Source organism: Ochotona curzoniae, unplaced genomic scaffold (genome assembly GCF_017591425.1).
Source record: "Ochotona curzoniae isolate NIBS_2020 unplaced genomic scaffold, NIBS_Ocur_1.0 contig_3622, whole genome shotgun sequence".
NCBI classification, from domain to species: domain Eukaryota; kingdom Metazoa; phylum Chordata; class Mammalia; order Lagomorpha; family Ochotonidae; genus Ochotona; species Ochotona curzoniae.
The window spans coordinates 9,724,000-9,743,895 of NW_024465926.1; the positions used below are offsets into that span (position 1 = coordinate 9,724,000).

Consider the following 19,896-nt stretch of genomic DNA (forward strand, 5'->3'; position numbering starts at 1 on the left):
TAGGTACAACTGGCAATTGGGGTATATTTCTGTCTTTGTACATGTTGCTCTCCCTGCCTGGTGGGCTCTTTCTTCTCACCCCTGCACCTGGTTCCCTCCCATTCCTTAGCTGGGCATCACCTTCTCTCCCTGGCTCTTTCCACATCTTGATCTGAATTAACAAAGCCTCTTGCTGTACACACAGGACACAGTGCTGCAACTGACAGTTCAGAGAAGACAAACTGGACTCTGCATTAGCTTTCTAGCTCATTATGCCTGGAAACTTGATAAAGGAGAAAATCCAGCTATATTACTAGGACATACTGCTGTAAAAAAAAAAAAAATCACTCTGGCTGGTAAATTGCAAGTGGATTGGGAAGAACTGGGATTACCCAGAGGGAAGCCATATTCTGGGGTTTTCTGAGTGCAGTGACTCCTATATTAGGGAACTGTTCCCTGAAAGGGTCCTGGAGGTGACTGGTATGGAGTGGTTATGAAAAATGCTGCCTTCTCTTGGGCCTAAGACAACACTGGCCCATGCCCCGCAATGAGATGCCGACTAGGAGCTGTTGCAGGCACTGCGTGATGATGAATGGAAGCATTGTGAGGATTTTGGTGACTCACTCAAATACTCGGGTCTGGTAAACCAGCGTTTCCTTAAAGCATATGTCATTCGTCTGGCACTGGTAGGAGGCGAAGTCCACGTTGGCGCTGATCTGCAGCTGCAGGTCGCGGTAGTTCTCTTCCAGCACTGAGTGGGCAGGCTCGGGGTCCGTCTCAACCACCTGCAACAAAGCCAGCCATGCCAGCAGCCTCAGAGTCAGCCACCTTGCAGGAGGAAGGGGCGAAGCGTGGGACATCTACACACGGAAGTCCACACCATGCCACAGACTCCAGTTCCAGAATGAATGACTCACAGAATGAAAGACAAAACAAAACAAAAACCAAAGTGAATACCCCCTCCTCAACAACAATTACAACAACAACAACAAAAAAAAAAAAAAAAGAGAGAGAGAGAGAGAGAGAGAGAGATTGCTTTAGGTCTGTAGGGGCCAGCATTTTGAGATCAGGTTGGTCTCCAAAAAAGACTGAGGAAGGAGAATCATAAAAATGGAAATAGATGCTAATGAAACAGGAAGCAAATCTAACATAGAGAGGACCAGTGTAATTGCTTATTGGAAAATATCTCTAAAAAAATCCCATGAGACTAATGGATAGGAAGGACTATATAAATAACTAATGGCAGAAACAAAAATGCACATTGCCGTCAACCTAGAGATTCAAACACATAACAGTAAGCTATCATGATCCCGTAAGCATGTAAATCTGTGTCAAGAGAAAACAAATGAATATTAAAAAAAAAACCCAGTAAATTAGGGCCTGGCATGGTAGCCTAGTGGCTAAAGTCCTCACCTTGCATACACCGGGATCCCATATGGGCACTGGTTCATGTCCCTGCTATCCCACTTCCTGTCCAGCTCCCTGCCTGTGGCCTGGGAGAGCAGTCAAGGACGGCCCAGAGCCTTGGGACCCTGCACCCGTGTCACAGACTGGGAGAAAGCTCCTGGCTTCAGAAAGGCTCAGCTCTGGCCATTGCGGCCACTTGGAGAGTGAATTAGTGGACAGAAAATCTTTCTCTCTGCCTTACTTTCCCTCTGTATATCTGCCTTTCCAACAAAAACAAATAAATTTTAAAAATTTTGTTTATAATAGTTTATTGTTTCTTTTTAAAGATTTATTTATTTATTTTATTGGAAAGTCAGATCCACAGAGAGAGAGAAGGACAGAAAGATCTGTCTGCTGATTTACTCTATAAGTGACCGCAATGGCTGGAGCTGAGCTGATCTGAAGCCAGGAGCTAGGAGCTTCTTCTGGGTCTCACACGTGGGTACAGGGTCCCAGGGCTTTTGAGCCATCCTCAACTGCCTTCCCAGGCCACTGGCAGGGAGTTGAAAGGGAAGTGGAGCAGCTGGGTATGAAATGGCCAATATGGGATACTGGTGCATATAAGGTGAGGATTCAGCCACTAGGCTATTGTGCCAGGCCCTATTATAAACAATTTTATAAAATGCACACAACAATTTAGTTGAAGGATAAATTCCTAGGAAAATAATTTAATCAGCCTGATATAAGAATAAGAAACTCTGAAAAGTCTTATAACCATGAAAAAAAGTAAAAGAAGTTCATGAAGAGTCCTCTTACTATAAAACAAGTGGTAAACAGAAAGGACAAATTAATACAAAATTTTCAGTTTTTCCTAAACTGGCCTGTAGAAGGAATCCAATTCCAACTAAGTTTCATTCAGGGGTTTTCCTATGCTTGATATATGCACTCTAAAATCACATAGAAAAACGAGAATCCGAGAACAAGCAAAATATTGCAGACAAATATATGAAGGAAGGAATCCCCTCTAGACATCAAGGCTGATTCTGAAACCGAGGAAGAAATGAAGACGGAGTAGAATTGGCACAAACATAGACAAACTGACAGTAACAGAGGCAGGGGACATTCCAGTCACTGCACAGTCTACATTCCCGGCAACGGGGTCCCAGCACACGAGGAACAGAGGGCTACAAACCAGGATTGGGTTAGCTGTTAATGTGCAGGACACCTGCATCCCACATCCAAGTACCTGGATCAAGTTCTGACTGCTCTGTGTTTATGATTTAGCTTCCTGCTAATGCACCTGGGAGGCTCCTGCCACCCGTACGGGACGCCTGCCTTCGGCATGGCTGTCACAGCACCTGAGCAGGGAGCTAGCACACGGGGCTGTTCTCTCTCTTCCTCTTCTTGCTCCCTCTCTCCCGCCCCCCGCCCCATGCCTTTCAATGAAAAAAAAAAAAAAACCACAGCCCCCTCCCTGGATTTGGCAATATTAGTTATGTAGTTTAAAAATCTGAAACTATATCCTTGCCGTATGTCATCTGTAACATCCTGGTAGTCCAAAGGCTTCAATATTTAAAGCAAAGCTCTGAAACCATGTGTGTGCATGTGTGTTTTCTTGCAGGGAAATAATAATAAAAAAAAGATATAAAATGTAGTAACTACAAAAAAAAACCAAATTTGTCAAAATTAAAATTTTCTGTTCATCAAAAGTTACATTAAAGAAAATAAAAAAGTGAGCTATTAATTTGGGGAGGATAGTACAGTAATACAAACAAGAATTTATAAAAATTAAACCACTCATACAAAGGACAAGCATCATGAGCACAAAATGGGGAAAAGCATGATGAGGTGTTCACATAAGAAATATCTGGCATGGCCAACTTTACGAAGCATTAGTGACTGGGAAGGGCATTCTAGACTCAAAAAGGGCGTTTTCCCTTCACTCAAAGATAAAGTCTGACACTGCCAAGCGTTGGAGAAGATGTAGATTCTATAAGATCTTACTGCAGGAATACAAATAGCTAACAGCCACTTAGGAAAAATCTTGGACATCCTTTATTTTGGAAAACTGAACCTGTCCTCTGATTCAGCAATTCCACTTCTACAAATACAATTTCACATGAATACCATGTGATAGGAACAATTCATGCAGAAACAACTCCCATGATGGCAAAATCCGAAATAATTTTGGAAGGCAAATAATAATGAAATTCTATACAGCAGTGAAATGGAAACTGTGTACCCATGATCACATACAACAGACTTCGTAAAAACAGAACTAAGAGCTATAAGTAGGTTAAATAAAGCAAAACCAAAACTTCAAGGAATGAGCAAAGACAAGATTACTTCTAGGAGGGAAGCAGAGGGATGAAGTGGTTGAGGACCACTTAGGCGGTAGGTGCTCAGCTTTCCATGTTGGGTGAGGCTGGTGTTCTGTTTGTCGTGTCAGTAAAAAGAAACTAACTATGGCATAAATTAAAAGGGAGCATGCGTGGACCAAAGATGAGATCTTGTGATGAACCTAGGATTGTGACTAATCTATTTCTGGAGAAATGAAAATGGAACTGAAAGAACAGCCATGACATTTTGGAAGGGAAATGCAGAAAGACTGGCTCAACTAGTTACAAGGCTTTAAAAAGCAAAGCTCTGTCAGCTAAGGTGTACGCTATGTGTGGCACCCAGAGAATGTGTGCGAGGGGATGAGCAAGTGGACCTGAGAGCAGAGGGAACGCATCGTGGCAGGCCCGCCGAGGTCTGGGGCTGCTGCACTTACTTTGCGCTTCATGGTGAACGTCCCAGGTGTGTTCTTGGGCACATCCACCCACTTGACTGTGCGCATGCGATCATCCCAGTCGGGGATCTGGTCTGAAGGGAGCTGAAACATGATCCTGGAGAGCTTGCACTTGATTCCCATCTTTCTTAGGTTGATGGGCACGTCTGACTTCATGGTCACAACTATGTCCTTGGCACATCCAGGGTGGAGGTGGCCCATCTGAGGAAGAGCCCGATATTAGTATTTTTTAGAATTCAACCATGCGGAATTTTGATACCTGGTAAAGACCTTCTAAAGAAGGGGTGGAAATAAAAGTCTTACAATATATGTATTCAGCTTGTATGCATGGATTGATCAACATATGAACAAGAGGCAGATCATTATAATGGGGCAGCTAACACTTACCAAACTACTGCTTATTTCAGGGCCTAGTCCCAACATTTCCGTAATTCTGTTACTCCTTTCAACAATTTTATGAGAGGTCAGTTATTACTCTTATTTTATAGTCAAGGAAGCTTTCTGGATTACCCTGAGGTCTTTAATATTGGAAGAGCTGGATTCAGACCCAGGAGTAAGGCTCTCAATACCACACGCGGCCTCCTTACACTTGCCACTCAGCACGACTCGTACACATCATGGAGAAGTGAGTACAGTGGACCAGCTGCTCTCAGGATGTGTTCTGGTGGCCCTTGGGATTCCCAAGACCTTCTTAGGGACTCCATGAGGTCAAAACTATTTCATCAAAGATGAAAGATGGCATCTGATTTTTTTTTTCACTCTTATTTCCTGATGGGCCTACACTGAAGTTCTCTAGAGCTTACGTATAATATTGCATCAAATTGAATGCAAAAAATGGATACAAGAATCAATCATCTTCTATTAAGTCATATATTATGGAGATTTATGCAAATATAAAATAATGCCATTCTCCAACTTTTTGAAAATATGTTCCTATAAACAGTCATATAACTTCTACACAATTAAATGACTATTATTCGATTACTAAGAAAACCAAAAGTAATGGGCCCAATGCAGTAGCCTAGTGTCTAAAGTTCTCACATTGCATGCTCCAAGATTCCATATGGGCACTGGTTCTAATCCTGGCTACTCTACTTCCATTCCAGCTCCCTGCTTGTAGCATGGGAAAGCAGTCAAGCAAGGCTCAAAAGCCTTGGAACTCAGACCAGGAGGACATGAACCGTGTCCTCTGGTAGTCGGTCTGAATGTAGGACACTTCCTAGGCTGTCTTCCTGGTCAGCGTGCACCTTCTCCAGTCCCTGACATCACCAGAACAAGCTGATAATCATATCGGGCTGTTTTAGGCCTAATGGAGTTTAGAGTACAAGGAAGGCTTTTACTCACCTGGGGGGAGAAAGAAATTGTCGCTAAGAGAGGCCACTCAAACCGTATCATGTTCACTTGGCTGTGGTTAGTAACCGTGAAGCTCACGTTATACACGCAGCCAATGTGGCAGTCCCCAAACTGGATGTGGTCCACCAGGGCGGCTGGGGAGACAGAACGGGAAGGTTGGTGGGTCTTTCCTGGCCTCATTAGAGGGCCTGCTTGTTGAAGAGGCAGTTCCTGAGAAGCACTACGCCTTCCTCTGACACAACTCTTGTCTTGGACAGTTGTGAAAAAGCTGGAGCCCTTGCAATCCTGGAGAGTAAGATTTTCTCCCCAAAGGAATCTATAGACCCATCCACCCACCCACTCACCCATCCATGCATAATCTATCATGTATCTCAGCCTTCATTTCCACTTGGACAAGACAATGTGTAGGTCTTCAACTTCATTTATTACTTACCAATCAATTTTAAAATTAATAATTAGTAAACTTATGTATTTGTTATTAGTGAGATAATACCATTAAGTATTAGGATGGCCAGGTAATATATAGGAGACTCGATTAAATTTCAATTACAGCTCAACAGTGGATTAGGGTGGATATGTCCCATAAATCCTTCTGAATAAATGCATACTAGAAATCATTGACAGGCTGTCTGAGTTTCAAATTTATTGGAGATTATATCGCATTTTAACTTGTTGGATCTGGCAATCCTGTTACAGTGCTGAAGTCTGCTTTCCACGTGAGGAGTCACAGCTGGCTCTGCCTGACTGCTGACGTGAGAGATGTCACAGTGTAACCTCCAGCAGGGCGGACAACAACACAGGGGGAGAAGCACTACCGCTGCTGTAGCGATCCCTGCAGGGTACATTCCGGAACTGAAAGGAAGCCGCTAGAAACGCAGCTGGACTGTGTATATAACCCCCTTTACAACGATCAGCCACACAATTAAGGCAACAAGTGCTTTTCGATCACAACCACCAAGTAAATATTTTCCTGTCTCAAATACAAGACTGTGGAACTGCACATCTTAAGCTTTCTTATGGCACAGACCACCCAGGGATCTTGTTCAAAGCTAAATTTGTGTTCCATAGGTCAGGATGGGTCAGAAGCTTCCCTATCGAAGACTACCAGGTGGCGCTGACGCCACCGGCTACCAGACTGCCTGTTAAAACTGAGGAGCGGGGTTGTAGGGTATGTTTTTCTGGAAGCTGCACAGACCTTGATCTTTTCTAGTTAAACAAGCCCAGCTTTTCCCTTAGGATGTCCAGGATACATATTCCTGAAAACCAGCCCTTGCCGACACAAGCCAGCGCAAAGATAAGGCCAACCACAAGGAAGCACTTACTCACTTATTCACCTGAATGGGAATTTCTGAGCATCAACCTATAACAGTTCCCTAAGAGCAGGATTCTCTTATTAATCTTTATAAGTCCAGGGCTCAGCAGAGTGAACATGTGACTCTACAGAGAGACAGAGGCAGCGGCTGAGGCAGGCTGGATGGACAATGTCCTGGTTCTCAGGAAGCTCACCAGACTGGTATTTAAAGCTCACTCCTGTGTAGAGGGAGACCCATCAGTTGCCGCTGCCTCACTGCCGTTTCTCTCACCTGCCACCAAGTCATCCATGGCATTTTCCTCGGAGAACTCTATGATCTCAGTGCCAGCTGAGATCTCTTGGCTGGCGGCGGCCACCAGCCCGTGGATGTTGTCCAGGGTGATGTCATCCTCGTAGCCTTCCCCCACCATGTAGATGATGGTCTCCTCATATTGGTTGTTGATCACAGACAGGTGGATGGTGCCTGTCATCCTGCCAACCTTTTGGGAGTGGAAGAAGACTTCGAATTCGGCTTTATCTCCAGGGGAAACCACCAGCGAGGCTGTGTGAGCTTTCTTTGCTGCATGGAGAGGAGAAGAGATGCAATTTAGAAACAGTTTAAAGAAATACGGATCCATAAAGACTCTGGTTGAAGGGGAAGCAGGTATAGCATGAGAACAAGCCTTGGCCACAGGCCCCGGGTGATGCGACGGGCAGATTATTCTGGTTGGGCCCTGGAAGATCCCTAATTGACCAGCTACTGGGACCCATGGCCTCCGGGAAGACTACCCTCCCCTACCCCCCAACTCACCTTTTTCATTTGGTTTGTTTTCTTCTATGATGTAGATGTAGGTGGTTGTGGGCCTCCCTTTGAGCGAGAAGACTCCTAACGGGTCCTGCAGGTCAACATGCAGCTGGCAGAAAGTAAGCAAGACTGAGTGTTAGGGATACAAGCTGCTTCTCAGTTTCGGGTCTGGGGTACAACTGGGACAGGATTCCCCCAAAAGTCATTGTACCATGTGTTCATTTTTTACTTTCTTAAGAGAGATAAAAATATATATTAGATATTGAGAAGACAAGACAAGAATAATACAGTGGGAATGAATACTCACAGTCCAACCAGAGATTGCATGAATAGAAATTCCAAAAAGCCAGTATTTCCTACGAACTTTCCTTTTGCTCTCTGACAGTATCATGTGGAGTGTCCCACCAGGAGGAGGAGCAGAAAAACAAGGCGGGCATCTGACCCACTTGGAGAGAAGGGAAGGCTGCTAGCCCATTGGCATGAAGGTAAGAGTAAAGCTATAGAGCTGGTTTTAGATATGAAACATCAGTGGATATTTCTAGAAGGCAGCAGCACTGGCACCATTATGAATAAAACTGAGTAATGTAAAAAGAAGAATTGAGGTGTGGGTATTGAGCATGCTGCTTACGGAGCTGCTTGCGAGGTCTATATACCCTATCTGTATGCCTGGGTTCAACTCCCTGCTCTGTTACTGCTAGTGCATCTAAAAGGCAGCAGGTGCAAGCCCAAGCACTAGGGTCCCTGCCACCGGGTGGGAGACCTGGATTGCATTCAGCCTGGCCCATTGTGGCCGTCGTGGACATTTGAGAGAACCAGCAGATCGGAGACCTCTATCTGTACATCTGTGTCTATCTCCACACCTTTCAAATAAATAATCCATACACAGATAACACTGCAAAAGTGAGGCATGAAGAAGGCATAGTGCCATCACACAGAAGTTTCTGAGATAAGAAATTAAATATCTAGAAATAACCTCAGTAGGAAACCATATAGAGGAGTTATCTGTAAGAATATTAATGTAAAAGATTTAAATAAATAGGTAGTGATCTTGAATATTGTTTCTCATGGAGAGTCCAGATGCTCCAAAAGTAGAGCTGCTTCCCTGTGATTCTCAGGTTCATCTGGGAGGTGAACACCCAGACACTGGCAAGGAAAATCACAAAAACAGGGAATGGACAGGAATTCATTCAACTAGATGCTAAAACACAATGCAACTAGGTAAACTGAACTTAAGATAACACAAAGAAATTAAAAGCAGTAAAGAGCTAAACAGGCAAGGAAGGGTAGTGTGTCAGCATCTCTGAGGGTGTTGGAATGCAAGAGGGTCAACTTAACTTCCAGGGCTGCTGCTGCTGCTGCTTCTTCTCTCTCTCTCTCTCTCTCATACACACACACAGGCTGAGGTCTGAAGACCACCAAGGCAGCCCTCACACACCCAGTATGGCGCAGAGCCAAGGGTGAGAGTCTCCTGTTTCCCTTCCCACAGGGCTTCTCCCTCGGGTGTCACCTGCGCAGGGATGGTGCCGTTGTTTTTGAGGATGAGTGGCAGTTTCTCTGAGTGGCCGAGCTGGAGCCTCTTGAAGAGGAGCATGGGGTTTCCGTACTGGTTGTGGAGGATTGGCCGCACCACCGTCACTCGGGGGAGGGTCCCCTCACCAAAGATGTCAAACACAAGGCCTCGGTTCCTGGCCAGGTTGCTGCAGAAAATAGGAAGGTGGTGGTTGGTCAATCTGGTGTGGCAGGAATGACGTCCCATGAGAGGTGGGGCCCTTGCCTTGCTGCGGAAATGGGATGGGGAGCAGTACCTGGGCAAGCCGTCCAAGGTGGCCTCAAAGATACATTGGTACGTCTGCATGGTCTGTGGGGTGAAGGACACTGTGGCGAAGGCATGGGAGCGGCTGCCCACACACATTTTACTGGGTTCCACTTCAAAGATGTCAATGATACGGTTGATGGCCTGAGGAGGCAGGGCAGGGACCAGAGTGTATTAGCCACTTGGCAGTCACACTTGCCACTCACCTTCTGCCCAGTAGTGACTGCTCTTTTCTATAAGCTCTGTGCTAGAGATGCTCCAGTGAAATAATGGGCCTGACATGAGGGACTCCATGCTGGGCTGGGCTCCATCTTAGGTGAGGTATCCCTGTACCCGTGAGACTGCAGCCTACATCCTGCTTGGCAAGAATGCTTGAATCCCTGACGAGGCTGTTCAAGCAGGATTAGCAACATGGTTCGAGCAACTAAAGCTTTCAAAGTTAGTAATCTTTTATCCCTGAAGTGGCTCTGCATGAATCTAGCCTGGGTGAATCCTCAGGATCCAAGGGCCAGGCAATTCCTGCCAGGTACAGTGGCACCAGGGCAGGCCTTCTGAACCTCTTCCTTGGGCTTCCTGCCAAGCGCCGTGCACCAGGGTCTCTTTGGGGAGTCTTACCTTATTGGAGATTGGCTTAACTACAATGTTGACATCACAGGCAATCTTGCCCACGTTGCTGATCTTGAAGCGTGCCTTGGCCTGGTGGCCCACCAGGACGTTACAGAAGATGAACTTGTTTTCATCCTCCACAAACAGGCCCCCACTCTCAATGGTTTGCAGGATGTGGAACAGGTTGGGGCTGGTGCAGATCTGGTGCTCCTCAAATATGGAGGAATTGTTGTCGGTGACAAAGGCTGGGGAGTAGAGGGTAGGCACACTGTGAGGTGAGGCGGGGTGGTACCTGCTCCCAGATGCCAAGAGCTGTGTCGTTCCTGACAAAGGATGCCTTGGAGGAAGAGGGGGCTTCACATGGGGCTGTGAGTAATGGGATGGATTCTGTCTCCTTTCCCTCTTTCTGTGCTGCTCCTGTTGGTTGCCCCACCCCACCAGCCCTTTTCTGGCCAGGGGGAAGGGAGAGTAAGGTTCAACATCTGAGGTGGGCTTAGGAGGGAAGGAGGCATGAGGCCCACTATTGGCCTCCTCCCGCCTCAGATGAGCTCTTGGAGGGTTGTCACGTGCTGAGTGCCTGAGCACGGCTGTCTGTGCACAGGCTCCCCTGGGAGGGGCCTGACTGTGAGCAGGACTCAGTGTTCCAGTGTCCTGAGCCCAAGTCAGCAGCCGGGTGAAAGCACTCTGTGGTAGTGGGTAGGCTTGCTGAACGTTTTGACAGCACGGAAACTTTGGGTTGCAGAGACCCGCTTGCTCTGCCCTTCCTGCCTCCTTCAGCAAGCCATCTGAGTTAACTGAATGCTTTGTACTGCGTGCCACTCAAGTTGATTGGAGGATGAGAGCTTAAAAACTCCTGACTTCAGCCATGATGTGCAGTGACTCCTGGAGCGTGGCTGGAGCTGCTGTTGCCAAGCTTGGCTAATAAAGACTTCTCCTGACATCATACGCTTGTGTCTGGTATGATGTCTCTTTGCCCTTCACAACAGTTCTCAGACAGCTCTACTGACTGGGGTCAGAAGGAGTCTGGGGCTGCATGCCCTCTCTGGGTTGTACACTCTTTGTAAGTCTTTATAAGGAACTGTGGGGCTGTAGATACCAGAGGAGGCTCTCCACCCCAGAGGAGGCAGCCCAGTCTTGCGTGCTGGATATCTGTGAGAAATGCACCATGCCGGGGCTGTGTGTGTGTGTGTGTTATGCAGGAAGGTCTCTTATGCGGGCATTGCTCACGACAAGCAGCAAGTACCTGGTAGACAGGCTTCAGCCAGCAGTGTGTAGGTGATGCCACTTGGCTGGTCGGTAGGGTCTCGGTCTGTGATGTCGATGACAATGAATTCCTCACATCTTCCCACGGGATCTGCTACACAGTCCACAGTGATCACCTGCTGGCCTCCGGCAGGGACAGTGCCAAACCCAGGGTACACAGTGAACATGCCATGGGAGAAGCGGGCCTGCAGGGCAAGGGGGAAGGGACGGCAGAGGGGAAACGACAGAAGCAGGGTGGGTGTGAATCTGAGACTTTTCATCCGACCTGTAAGATGTGTGTGAAGGAGGCACAGGTGGACAACTCAGTTCAGCTCTCCCATGTGGGTGGTAGACCTGAGTACTTGAGGTATCACTGCTGTCCCCAGGAAGCCGGACACAGCAGCGGGGCTAAGGTCAAACCCAGGTATTCTGACACAGGGTAAAGTTGCTCCACTCACAGTGCCAAAACGCCCATCTCCAGGCGTGTACTACAGTCACACTGCGTTAGGAAACGGTCTAGATTTTTCAGGATAGCAGGAAATTCCCTAAGCTCTTGCCATGCTGTTACAGGCAGGTTGGTACACGGCACTGCTGTTACAGGGCACCTGTCATTGACGGAGCCCCTGATGTCACGAAGTGTGCCGACACAGCCACACCTGCAGGCTGCTGTTGCTCTAGCTCGGTCAGTATTTATTGACCATCTGTTACACGCCATGACCTGTCTTAGGTGCTGGTGATTCCCAGATTCGCCAACTAGGCACCAAAACTGCTTTCTTGCTTTTCGTTTTTTACAAACAAATGATTCTTGATTAAAACAGGCACAAGAAGTTGAAGTCAACTTTTGGTAATAAGGACCCAAGGGCACATTAAAGCTCTTCAAGCCCTAGCTTAATTAACATCAAAGTGAGGGTTTAGCATAATGGTTTAATGTTCCTGTAGATTCAAATCCCGTTACCCTGGGAAGGGGCTGGCTGGAGAGGGCTGGTTGGAAGGTGGCCTTATTGGATTTCTGTGTGCAGCAAAAGGGGCACACCCACCTGGTTCGTGATGTTTACTTCTTTCTGAATTGAATCCGAGAACTTGGCAGCTTTAGTGCCACTCTTGTAGAAACTCTCACTTTCCCGGGTTCTTACATGCCTAATGTGGGCGGCTCTGATTGAAGAAGCAAGAAGATCCCCTCAGGGTGGGGTGGCGACATTAGCCGTCACCTGCCTGTCTGCTGGCAGGGTCCCTATTCCTAGCAATAACCGGACCCTGCTTGCCTGAGGAGGCATCGGAGTGGCACAGTCAGGTTGTTCTTCTCTATGCAGTGCTGGCATTTGTTAAACAGGACTCTAAGGGTACTGCCAACACTGCCAACACTGCAGGCAAAGGATAATTTAAAAATGCTGACCTGTGCTTAATGAAAAGCAATGTGTAGAAAATTAGTTCTTTCCATCAAGTCTTTCACCTGATCTCACCTAAAACTATGAGATGGCAAACACACTAAATTCTGCCCCTATTCTTCACATTTGTAGTCACAGAGATTCTTTAAGGCTTAGTGCAGGACACAGTTGAAACACAGGTTTTAGAACTTGAGGCTAATTCACCTAGAAACCACTTGACCTAAAACATTCAAATATATCTGGGGTGTGTCTTAAACTTTGGAGAATTTTATGTATTTAGCATTCACTTGCTCCCATGACCAGAGAGCCTGAAGCTCATCCTTTTCTGTGCATTCAAAAGTGGAAAATAATTTAAATTTAAAATAATTTAGTGAAACAATAAATTGCTAAATTACTAATTTGTAAAAGAAATTCTAAAACATTACGTTGAAATTAAATCTGAAAGATATAGTGGACATTTTCATCCCCAACTCTTAAAAAAAAAGTTTTGTTTTATTATTATTATTTAAAAGGCAGTGTTACTGACAGTCACAGATCTTTGATCTGCTGGTTCACTCCCCAAATGGCCACAACAGCCAGGACTGGGCCAGATTAAACCAGGAGCCAGATCCAGGTCTCCAAAATGAATACATAGGCCAAAGACCTAGGGCACCTTCTGCTACTTGCCAAGATGCATTAGCAGGGAGCTGAACTGGAAGTGGGGAACAGCCAGGACTCGTGCTGGCGTCCAAATGGGATACTAACACCACAGGAGTCTTAACTGCTGAGCCACAGTGCTGCCCCCCTTCTTAATATGTTCAAATATTGCCAATATACAAAAGGATAGCCAAGAATAAAACAATTATAAATTCTGTAAAAACACATGTTTGACTTAAAGGATTTCATCAGGAAGTCAAAATTGAGTCAAAAGTACTTCAGGAATTTGCAGAACCATTCCTAATTTGACAAAAGTAATCTGACAACCCAACAGAGGCCCAAAACACTGTCAAAGTAGGTTATTTTTGGTGGATTGATTGAGAACCACATTTAGAAGAACGTGAAGGTTTGATGTTGGACAATAATTTGTGGGAAAATGGAACTAAAAGTTCATTTTGATATTAAAAATGAAGTTCACACATCATGGCATTCACTTCCATGAATATTTTAAAAATTAAACATTTATTTTTATCTATTACAAAACAGAAAAATAGATGGAAGGAGACAGATAGATTAGATAGATAAATAGCAAGGAGGAAGGAAAAAGAAGGAAAGGAAGGAAGGAAAGAAAAAAAAAGGAAGAAAGAAAAGAAAAAGAAAACTGGGCATCTAGCTATTCCCCAGATGCCTGCTACAGCAGGGCTGGGTCTGCTAAATCCAGGAGCTCAACCTAAGTCTCCCACATGGCAGTGGGACCTGCTACTGGAGCCACCACCTGCTCCCTCCCAGGGTGGACATTAAGAGGGGGCTGGGTCCTGGAGCTTGGCCTGCTGACCCCCGCACTCTGACGCGAGATGTGGATGTATCAAATGATGTCATATTTATTATCAGGCCTAAGGCCCACCCTGGGGTAAGCCATTTCTAGGTCTTAGTGTAGGGCTGGGCACTGGGACACAGTATAGTTAAGTTGCTACTGGGGATGCCTGCATATCTTATTGGAGCCCCTGAGATTGAGTCCAGCCTCTGCTTCTAATCTAACTTCCTGCTAACAGTTACCCTCCTTGGAAGGGAGTAATGATGGCTCAAGGGCACTGGTTCCTGCTACTCAGGTAGAAGATCCGATTGGGAGTTTTTGGCTTTTGGCCTCAGTTTAGACCAGCCCTAGCTGTTGCAGGCGTTTGGTGGGTGAACCAGTGGATGGAAGATAACTCTCTCTCCCTTCTCTCTCTCTTCGCTCTGCTTTTGAAATAAATAAACTTTTAAAAAGCTTAAAAAGTAAACCTCAGTGTAATTTTTACGAAAGAGGATCGAGTGAACTTAGGTAAAACATATGAAGGCTCTAAATAAAATGTACAACACTGATTAGCCAGGGAGTGGCATGAGTCAAGCCAATCTTTGTCTTACACTTTCTTCTGATGAGTAGGGTTCTCCCCCGTCATCCTGTACAGGGCGTACTTGAAGTCGATGATGCCTTGATTTTCTATGGTGAATGTGGTGCTTTTACGTGTGCCACAGATTAAGGCCCCAAAGTTGATGATGGACGAGGGGCTGATGTTGTACTTGGAGTACACTGCATTCACAGAAAACTTAATGGGGATATTGGCGATGACCTCACCTCCTTCTGCCATATTGGGCTCAACAATCTAGAAAAAGAAGGTTCGGGAAGATGTCAGCTGTCGGAAAAGGCACAGAATTCCTGTGACTGTCCCTTTCATGCCCCATTCCCGTCAGTGAGAGGAAGCCAGGTCCTGTCCCACCCACCTTGGCTTAGCACCTCCGCAATAGGATCTGCAAATGAGAATACAGACAGAGCAAGGTATTTACTAGCCCAGGTTCAACACTGACTAGCTCTGCCTTCTGTCGTCAATTCACCACTATCTCTTGCACTTGACAACTGAATTCAGCCTCCTTGTTTCTATGCTGCCTCAAGACTTTGGGCATATTTTCTCTCTTGCTCTATTTCTGATGATTTTGTACGTCTCCACTTGACCCACCCGCCTGCAATGGAGCCTGTGTGTCTGATCTGCTGCCCTTTGCCCCCTGGAGCATGGACTGGATCACATCCTTTCTTTTCAGCAGGAAGCCCATAGCTCTGCCTGCACTGGTTCCCCACGTTGGGCCCTCTTACCTGACAACGCAAAATGGGCTGCTGTTCTATCCTCACTTCCTTTTTTGCACAAAAGAACACCTGGACATTTGTGGGCTTCTCTGTTGTGGTTAGTGAGCCCTTCTTGGGTTGGACTGAGATCATGGAATTTAGGTTGGTCACAGAAATCCCTGCGGAGTCCACAGAAAAGCTGAAAGACACCGTAAACACCTGGGTGAGATTCCTAGGCTGCGAGTGGGCGGACTTCACACCAAGGGCCTGCTGTATCTCTGGTCCCGCCCAACGGCTATGTTCAGAGGTGTCCTCTGCAATTGTGCTTGGTGACCTCCTCTCCTTAGTCAGGATCCACCCTGCTTGGGGCTGCTGCTTGAGGCCCAGATGGCTGTCCTTGCATCCACGATTAGGGGATGCCCCTGTAGGATTGCTCTATCCAACAGGGTCCCTCAATACTAGAGCAGCACCAACTAGATTCTCTCTCTGCTGCATCTTTCCCTCCCCTCCCTGTCTCTCTCATCCTCTGAGACCGAATGTGGCACACGCGTGGAGGATCAGCAGCAGAGAAGCCAGGACATCTGAGGAGAGATGGCCAGGTGGTGGCTGGGGAGGCGGGGCAGAAGGCATGGAGCAGAGGCAAAGGCAGGAGAGGTCTAGGGCATGCTGGGGCTGGGATGCAAACCATAGAGTGAAGCTCACTCTTAGGAATGGCACAAAAGCTAGACTGGACCCAAAGGACTCCCGGGCACCTGGAGTCAAGGACAGATGGCATCCAAACGTCACTCCCATGTCTGCTAGTTGAGAGCAAATTCTGGTGCCTCCCTGCCACTTGAGCATGGACTAGACCATGTTACTTTTTTCCCACTTTGGCCAGAAAGAGAGATAGAGGCTTTACCGCTGAACGCGTGGTGCCTGTGCTTTCTCATTTCTTGCACATTCTTTCAATTCCTCTTCCCCACACCCTATCACCTTTCCAACCCAAGAGTGACTTCATTCCAGGCAACCAAGGAGAAGTTAAGGCTCTCACAATCTAAACCAAAATCTGCAAGTGGGGAAGCTGCCCTTTAGCATTAATTCCAAAGTGACAGCGGCTTTTCCCAGGGTTTGTTTGTCTCACTAGCATTGGCTCATTTTAGTTTACAGCTTCATTACTTCTAACTCACGGGAGTATTGAAGCTGATGTCTTTTAATTGAGCATCCTGCCAGCTGAAATGAAACTGCCAGGAAGCCACTGAATTCCTCTCAAGTCTGACAGGGGGAAGTCCCTTTCTGTCAGCTGTGACTTTCCCAGGAGACAGATGACCGTGCAGGAAAAGCAGCTGATGGAATGCTGGCGTGGCTGGCTGTCAGAGCTTTGTGACTGCCCGAGCCACGCCCTCCCCATCTCCCCACCACCCTGCATCATCCCCTTTCCTTTCTCAGGGGGCTCTCTTCTTGAGGTTTCACCTATATTTATCTGAGAGGCAGAGAGAAACAGCAGGAGAGGGCACTGCCACGCGGTCAGCGGTTCACTTCCCAAATGACCTTCAGTGGCAGGGACTAGGCCAGCCCACTCCACCATCCCTCACCACAGTTTCCCAGGGTCTGCATGAGCAAGAACCAACCTCAGGCAGTTCAGTGGAGCAGGTGGACATCTTACCCTCCAGGCCAAACATGCACTTCCCTGGTATTTTACTTCTCATTTCAAGCTGGAGTTTAACGCAATCTACCAAACTATTACAGTGCATTCTACCACAAAGATTCTTCAAATTACAAAAAACCAAAAAGCAAAACAAAACAAAAAGCCCTCAGAAAACCCTTTTGTTATGTGAAATCTTAGAAAGTGAATCTGTAGAACAGGGAAGATCTGCAAGTGAAACAGAGGTGCCACCCCCAGCCCTGTCCACTCCGCCCCCCCCCCGACTACGCCCCAGCCTCCCTCTCTCCATGCCTGCACGGCTCCTCCCAGCCTCTTCCCTTCAAATGCAGGTGGATTTAGAGGCTCCTCCAAGGTGCCTAGTAAGCTGCAGGTGAGAACAAGGTGGAAACCTCTGACTTCTCAACAGGTGGGATTTTATTCATTTGAAGCCAAAGGAGGCAAAAGGGCAGACAAGCTTGTGGCTACTTACTGGAATGATTCTTTTTTAAAATGCCCAAGCAAAATTCTTTTTCAGCATGAGTGGACACAGACGGCCACGTACACAATGGTGGGGTTGGGGTTACCTGAAGATGATCTCATATTTCCCACGGTTCTTCAGCTGTAGGGGCTGCTTCACCTCTTCCAGGACCCTCACAGTGCCAAAGTCAAGTCCTCCTTCAGCGCCTGCAGAGGCCAGAAGCAGGGGAGGGGTGGGAACAGAAGCAGGGGAACGAGCATTTCAGCGAAGTTCACGTGGGAAATCCACGGGGACCACTTCAGAGAATTTGGCTTTGGACAACACTGTGGCGAGAACGGCCTCCTGTGTGCGAGTCTTGACGAGGAGTCGCCAGCTGCTGTTTTTGCGCCCTGTTTCAACCGGATACAGTGTACAGCTTCCTTCTAAAACTTTTGGCATTTTATTTTTATGTATTTATTTGACTTATGGGGAAAGGAGAAAGGGAAAGAGAGAAAACCCTACCTCTGGCTGGGTGACTCCCTAAGTGCCCAGAGGAGCCAAAACTGAGCGAGGCTGAATCTGCGAGGTAGGACTCAATCAAGGGGGCCACAGTCCCTGCAGTGTGCAGGAGCAGGCAACGGGAGCCAGAGCTGGCAGAGGTCCACGGGCAGCTTAATTGCTGCACCAAAACTTGTTTTAAACACATGATATATTCAATATATACTTCACAGAGTTGGGATATACTCCCCACGTAATTCAAAGCTCCTTCTAACTGTGTTCTGAGGGACTGTGTGATAATCCCTGATATGGCTAGTGCGTAATCCACATTATTATTCCTCCAGTATGGAGAGATGTTTAGGTTGATTTACAGTTTCTCATCCTTCCAAGCAATGCTGTCATGAGGAGGTCCACACCTCAGACAAGTGGCATCTCAGCTGGTGCTGAGTTCTAGCATTTGATGAATCTTGCTGAGGAGCAACCCTGGTAGGCAGAGGAGGGATACTGGAAAAGAGTGTGCTGTACCCAGGGAGAGACATAATTGGGTACAGATGTATAGCCTTGTGCCCCAGCCGAACTAACCCCTGGAATCCGTGAGTGTGCCACCTCACAACGCAAAGGAAAGCTAGGGTGGCAGATGGCACTGACTTTGCAAAAAAGGGAGAACCAGACAGGTGGCAGAGTGAGAAGGACTTGGTCAGATGCAACTGACCTTGGAGGAGGAGGAGGAGGGGGACCAAATCAAAGGATCGGGGGAGGGGGAGGGAGAAGGAAGGCTGCGGGCTGATGAAAGGGTCAGAAGAGAGGATTTCCCCTCGGCCTTCAGAGAGGCCCAGTTTTGCCCTCACCCCGACTTCAGCCAGTGAGACTCATCTTAGACTTCTGACCTCCATAACTATAGGATGATAAATGTGTTACTTTAAGTCAGGAGGTTCCCAAGCAATCTTTTTGTTATCGTTGTTAAATATTTATTTATTTATATTGGAAAAGCAGATATTCGGAGAGGAGAGACAGAAAGATTTTCCATATGCTGGTTCACTTCCCAAGTAGCCACAATGGCTGGAGTTGAGCTGATCCAAAGTCAGGAGACAAAAGCTTCCTCTGGGTCTCCTACATGGGAGTAGGTTTCCAAGGGTTTAGGCCATCCTCCACTGTTTTCCAGGCCATAAGCATGGAGCTGGATGGGAAGTGGAGCAGCTGGGATATGAATCGACACCCATATGGGATCCCGGTGCATGCAAGGTGAGGACTTTAGCCACTAGGCGATCGCATTGGGCTCCCTGAGCAATCTTTAACTAAGGGCAGTGATAGAAAATGGATGAGGGCAGGCAGGAGAGGACTGCTCAGGGGAGAGCCCGCCAGTGTCACACTGACCGATGACTGTCCTCTTGTTAGCTGGAGAGCTGACCATTCGTGACCAAAACTGTCCTCTCCCTCACCGATCACCTCTCTGGCACTAGACATTGCCGGCCTTCCTGCTGTGCAGAAATAAACTATACGGAGAGACAGACACAACCTGCAGCCGCTTTCCCTCCAGGGTGGACAGACCTTTGGGGAAGGTGATGTCCAAGGCGATGTCATAGGACTCTGCAAAGATCAGGATGTTTTCGATCTGAACGACACCAACAAGATTTTCTGCATCTAAAACCTGTCAGGATGGAGAGGGGCGCCCAGTGAAAGCCAGGCCTGTGGGGTTCAGGGGGGCCTGATGCAGGGAATGTCGGGATTAGTGCCCCTTGCAGGGAAGGCTGGTGTAGACAACGTGGGAATGAGAACAGGAGCCTGCAGTTTTCCTGTGTCCTTTTCCTCTGGATTTTCATTATTTCCATGATTAGCGCTACATTCTTGAAGCTTGGGCTGACAGTAGACACTCCAGGAATGTGTGTGTAGTTTTTTTCTTTTTTTTTTTTATCTTTAAATCAAGTAAGTCTTCAG

At 47.1% G+C, this 19,896-nt stretch overlaps 1 protein-coding gene across 2 annotated transcripts in view; it reads right to left on the reverse strand.

Moving 5' to 3' along the window:
* HYDIN (HYDIN axonemal central pair apparatus protein) overlaps positions 1 to 19,896 on the reverse strand; it is a 235,599-nt gene that overhangs the window by 28,729 nt on the left and 186,974 nt on the right. For both annotated transcript variants that reach the window (XM_040982405.1, XM_040982404.1), the window contains exons 53-66: positions 19,510 to 19,609; positions 17,591 to 17,690; positions 15,416 to 15,584; positions 14,692 to 14,930; positions 12,304 to 12,418; positions 11,268 to 11,472; positions 10,034 to 10,269; positions 9,411 to 9,562; positions 9,113 to 9,302; positions 7,612 to 7,714; positions 7,093 to 7,380; positions 5,501 to 5,643; positions 4,139 to 4,357; positions 604 to 764 (exon numbers count right to left, since the gene is read on the reverse strand). In XM_040982405.1, coding sequence (XP_040838339.1) covers positions 604 to 764; positions 4,139 to 4,357; positions 5,501 to 5,643; positions 7,093 to 7,380; positions 7,612 to 7,714; positions 9,113 to 9,302; positions 9,411 to 9,562; positions 10,034 to 10,269; positions 11,268 to 11,472; positions 12,304 to 12,418; positions 14,692 to 14,930; positions 15,416 to 15,584; positions 17,591 to 17,690; positions 19,510 to 19,609 — 2,420 coding nt within the window. The remainder of the gene's footprint in view (positions 1 to 603; positions 765 to 4,138; positions 4,358 to 5,500; positions 5,644 to 7,092; positions 7,381 to 7,611; positions 7,715 to 9,112; positions 9,303 to 9,410; positions 9,563 to 10,033; positions 10,270 to 11,267; positions 11,473 to 12,303; positions 12,419 to 14,691; positions 14,931 to 15,415; positions 15,585 to 17,590; positions 17,691 to 19,509; positions 19,610 to 19,896) is intronic.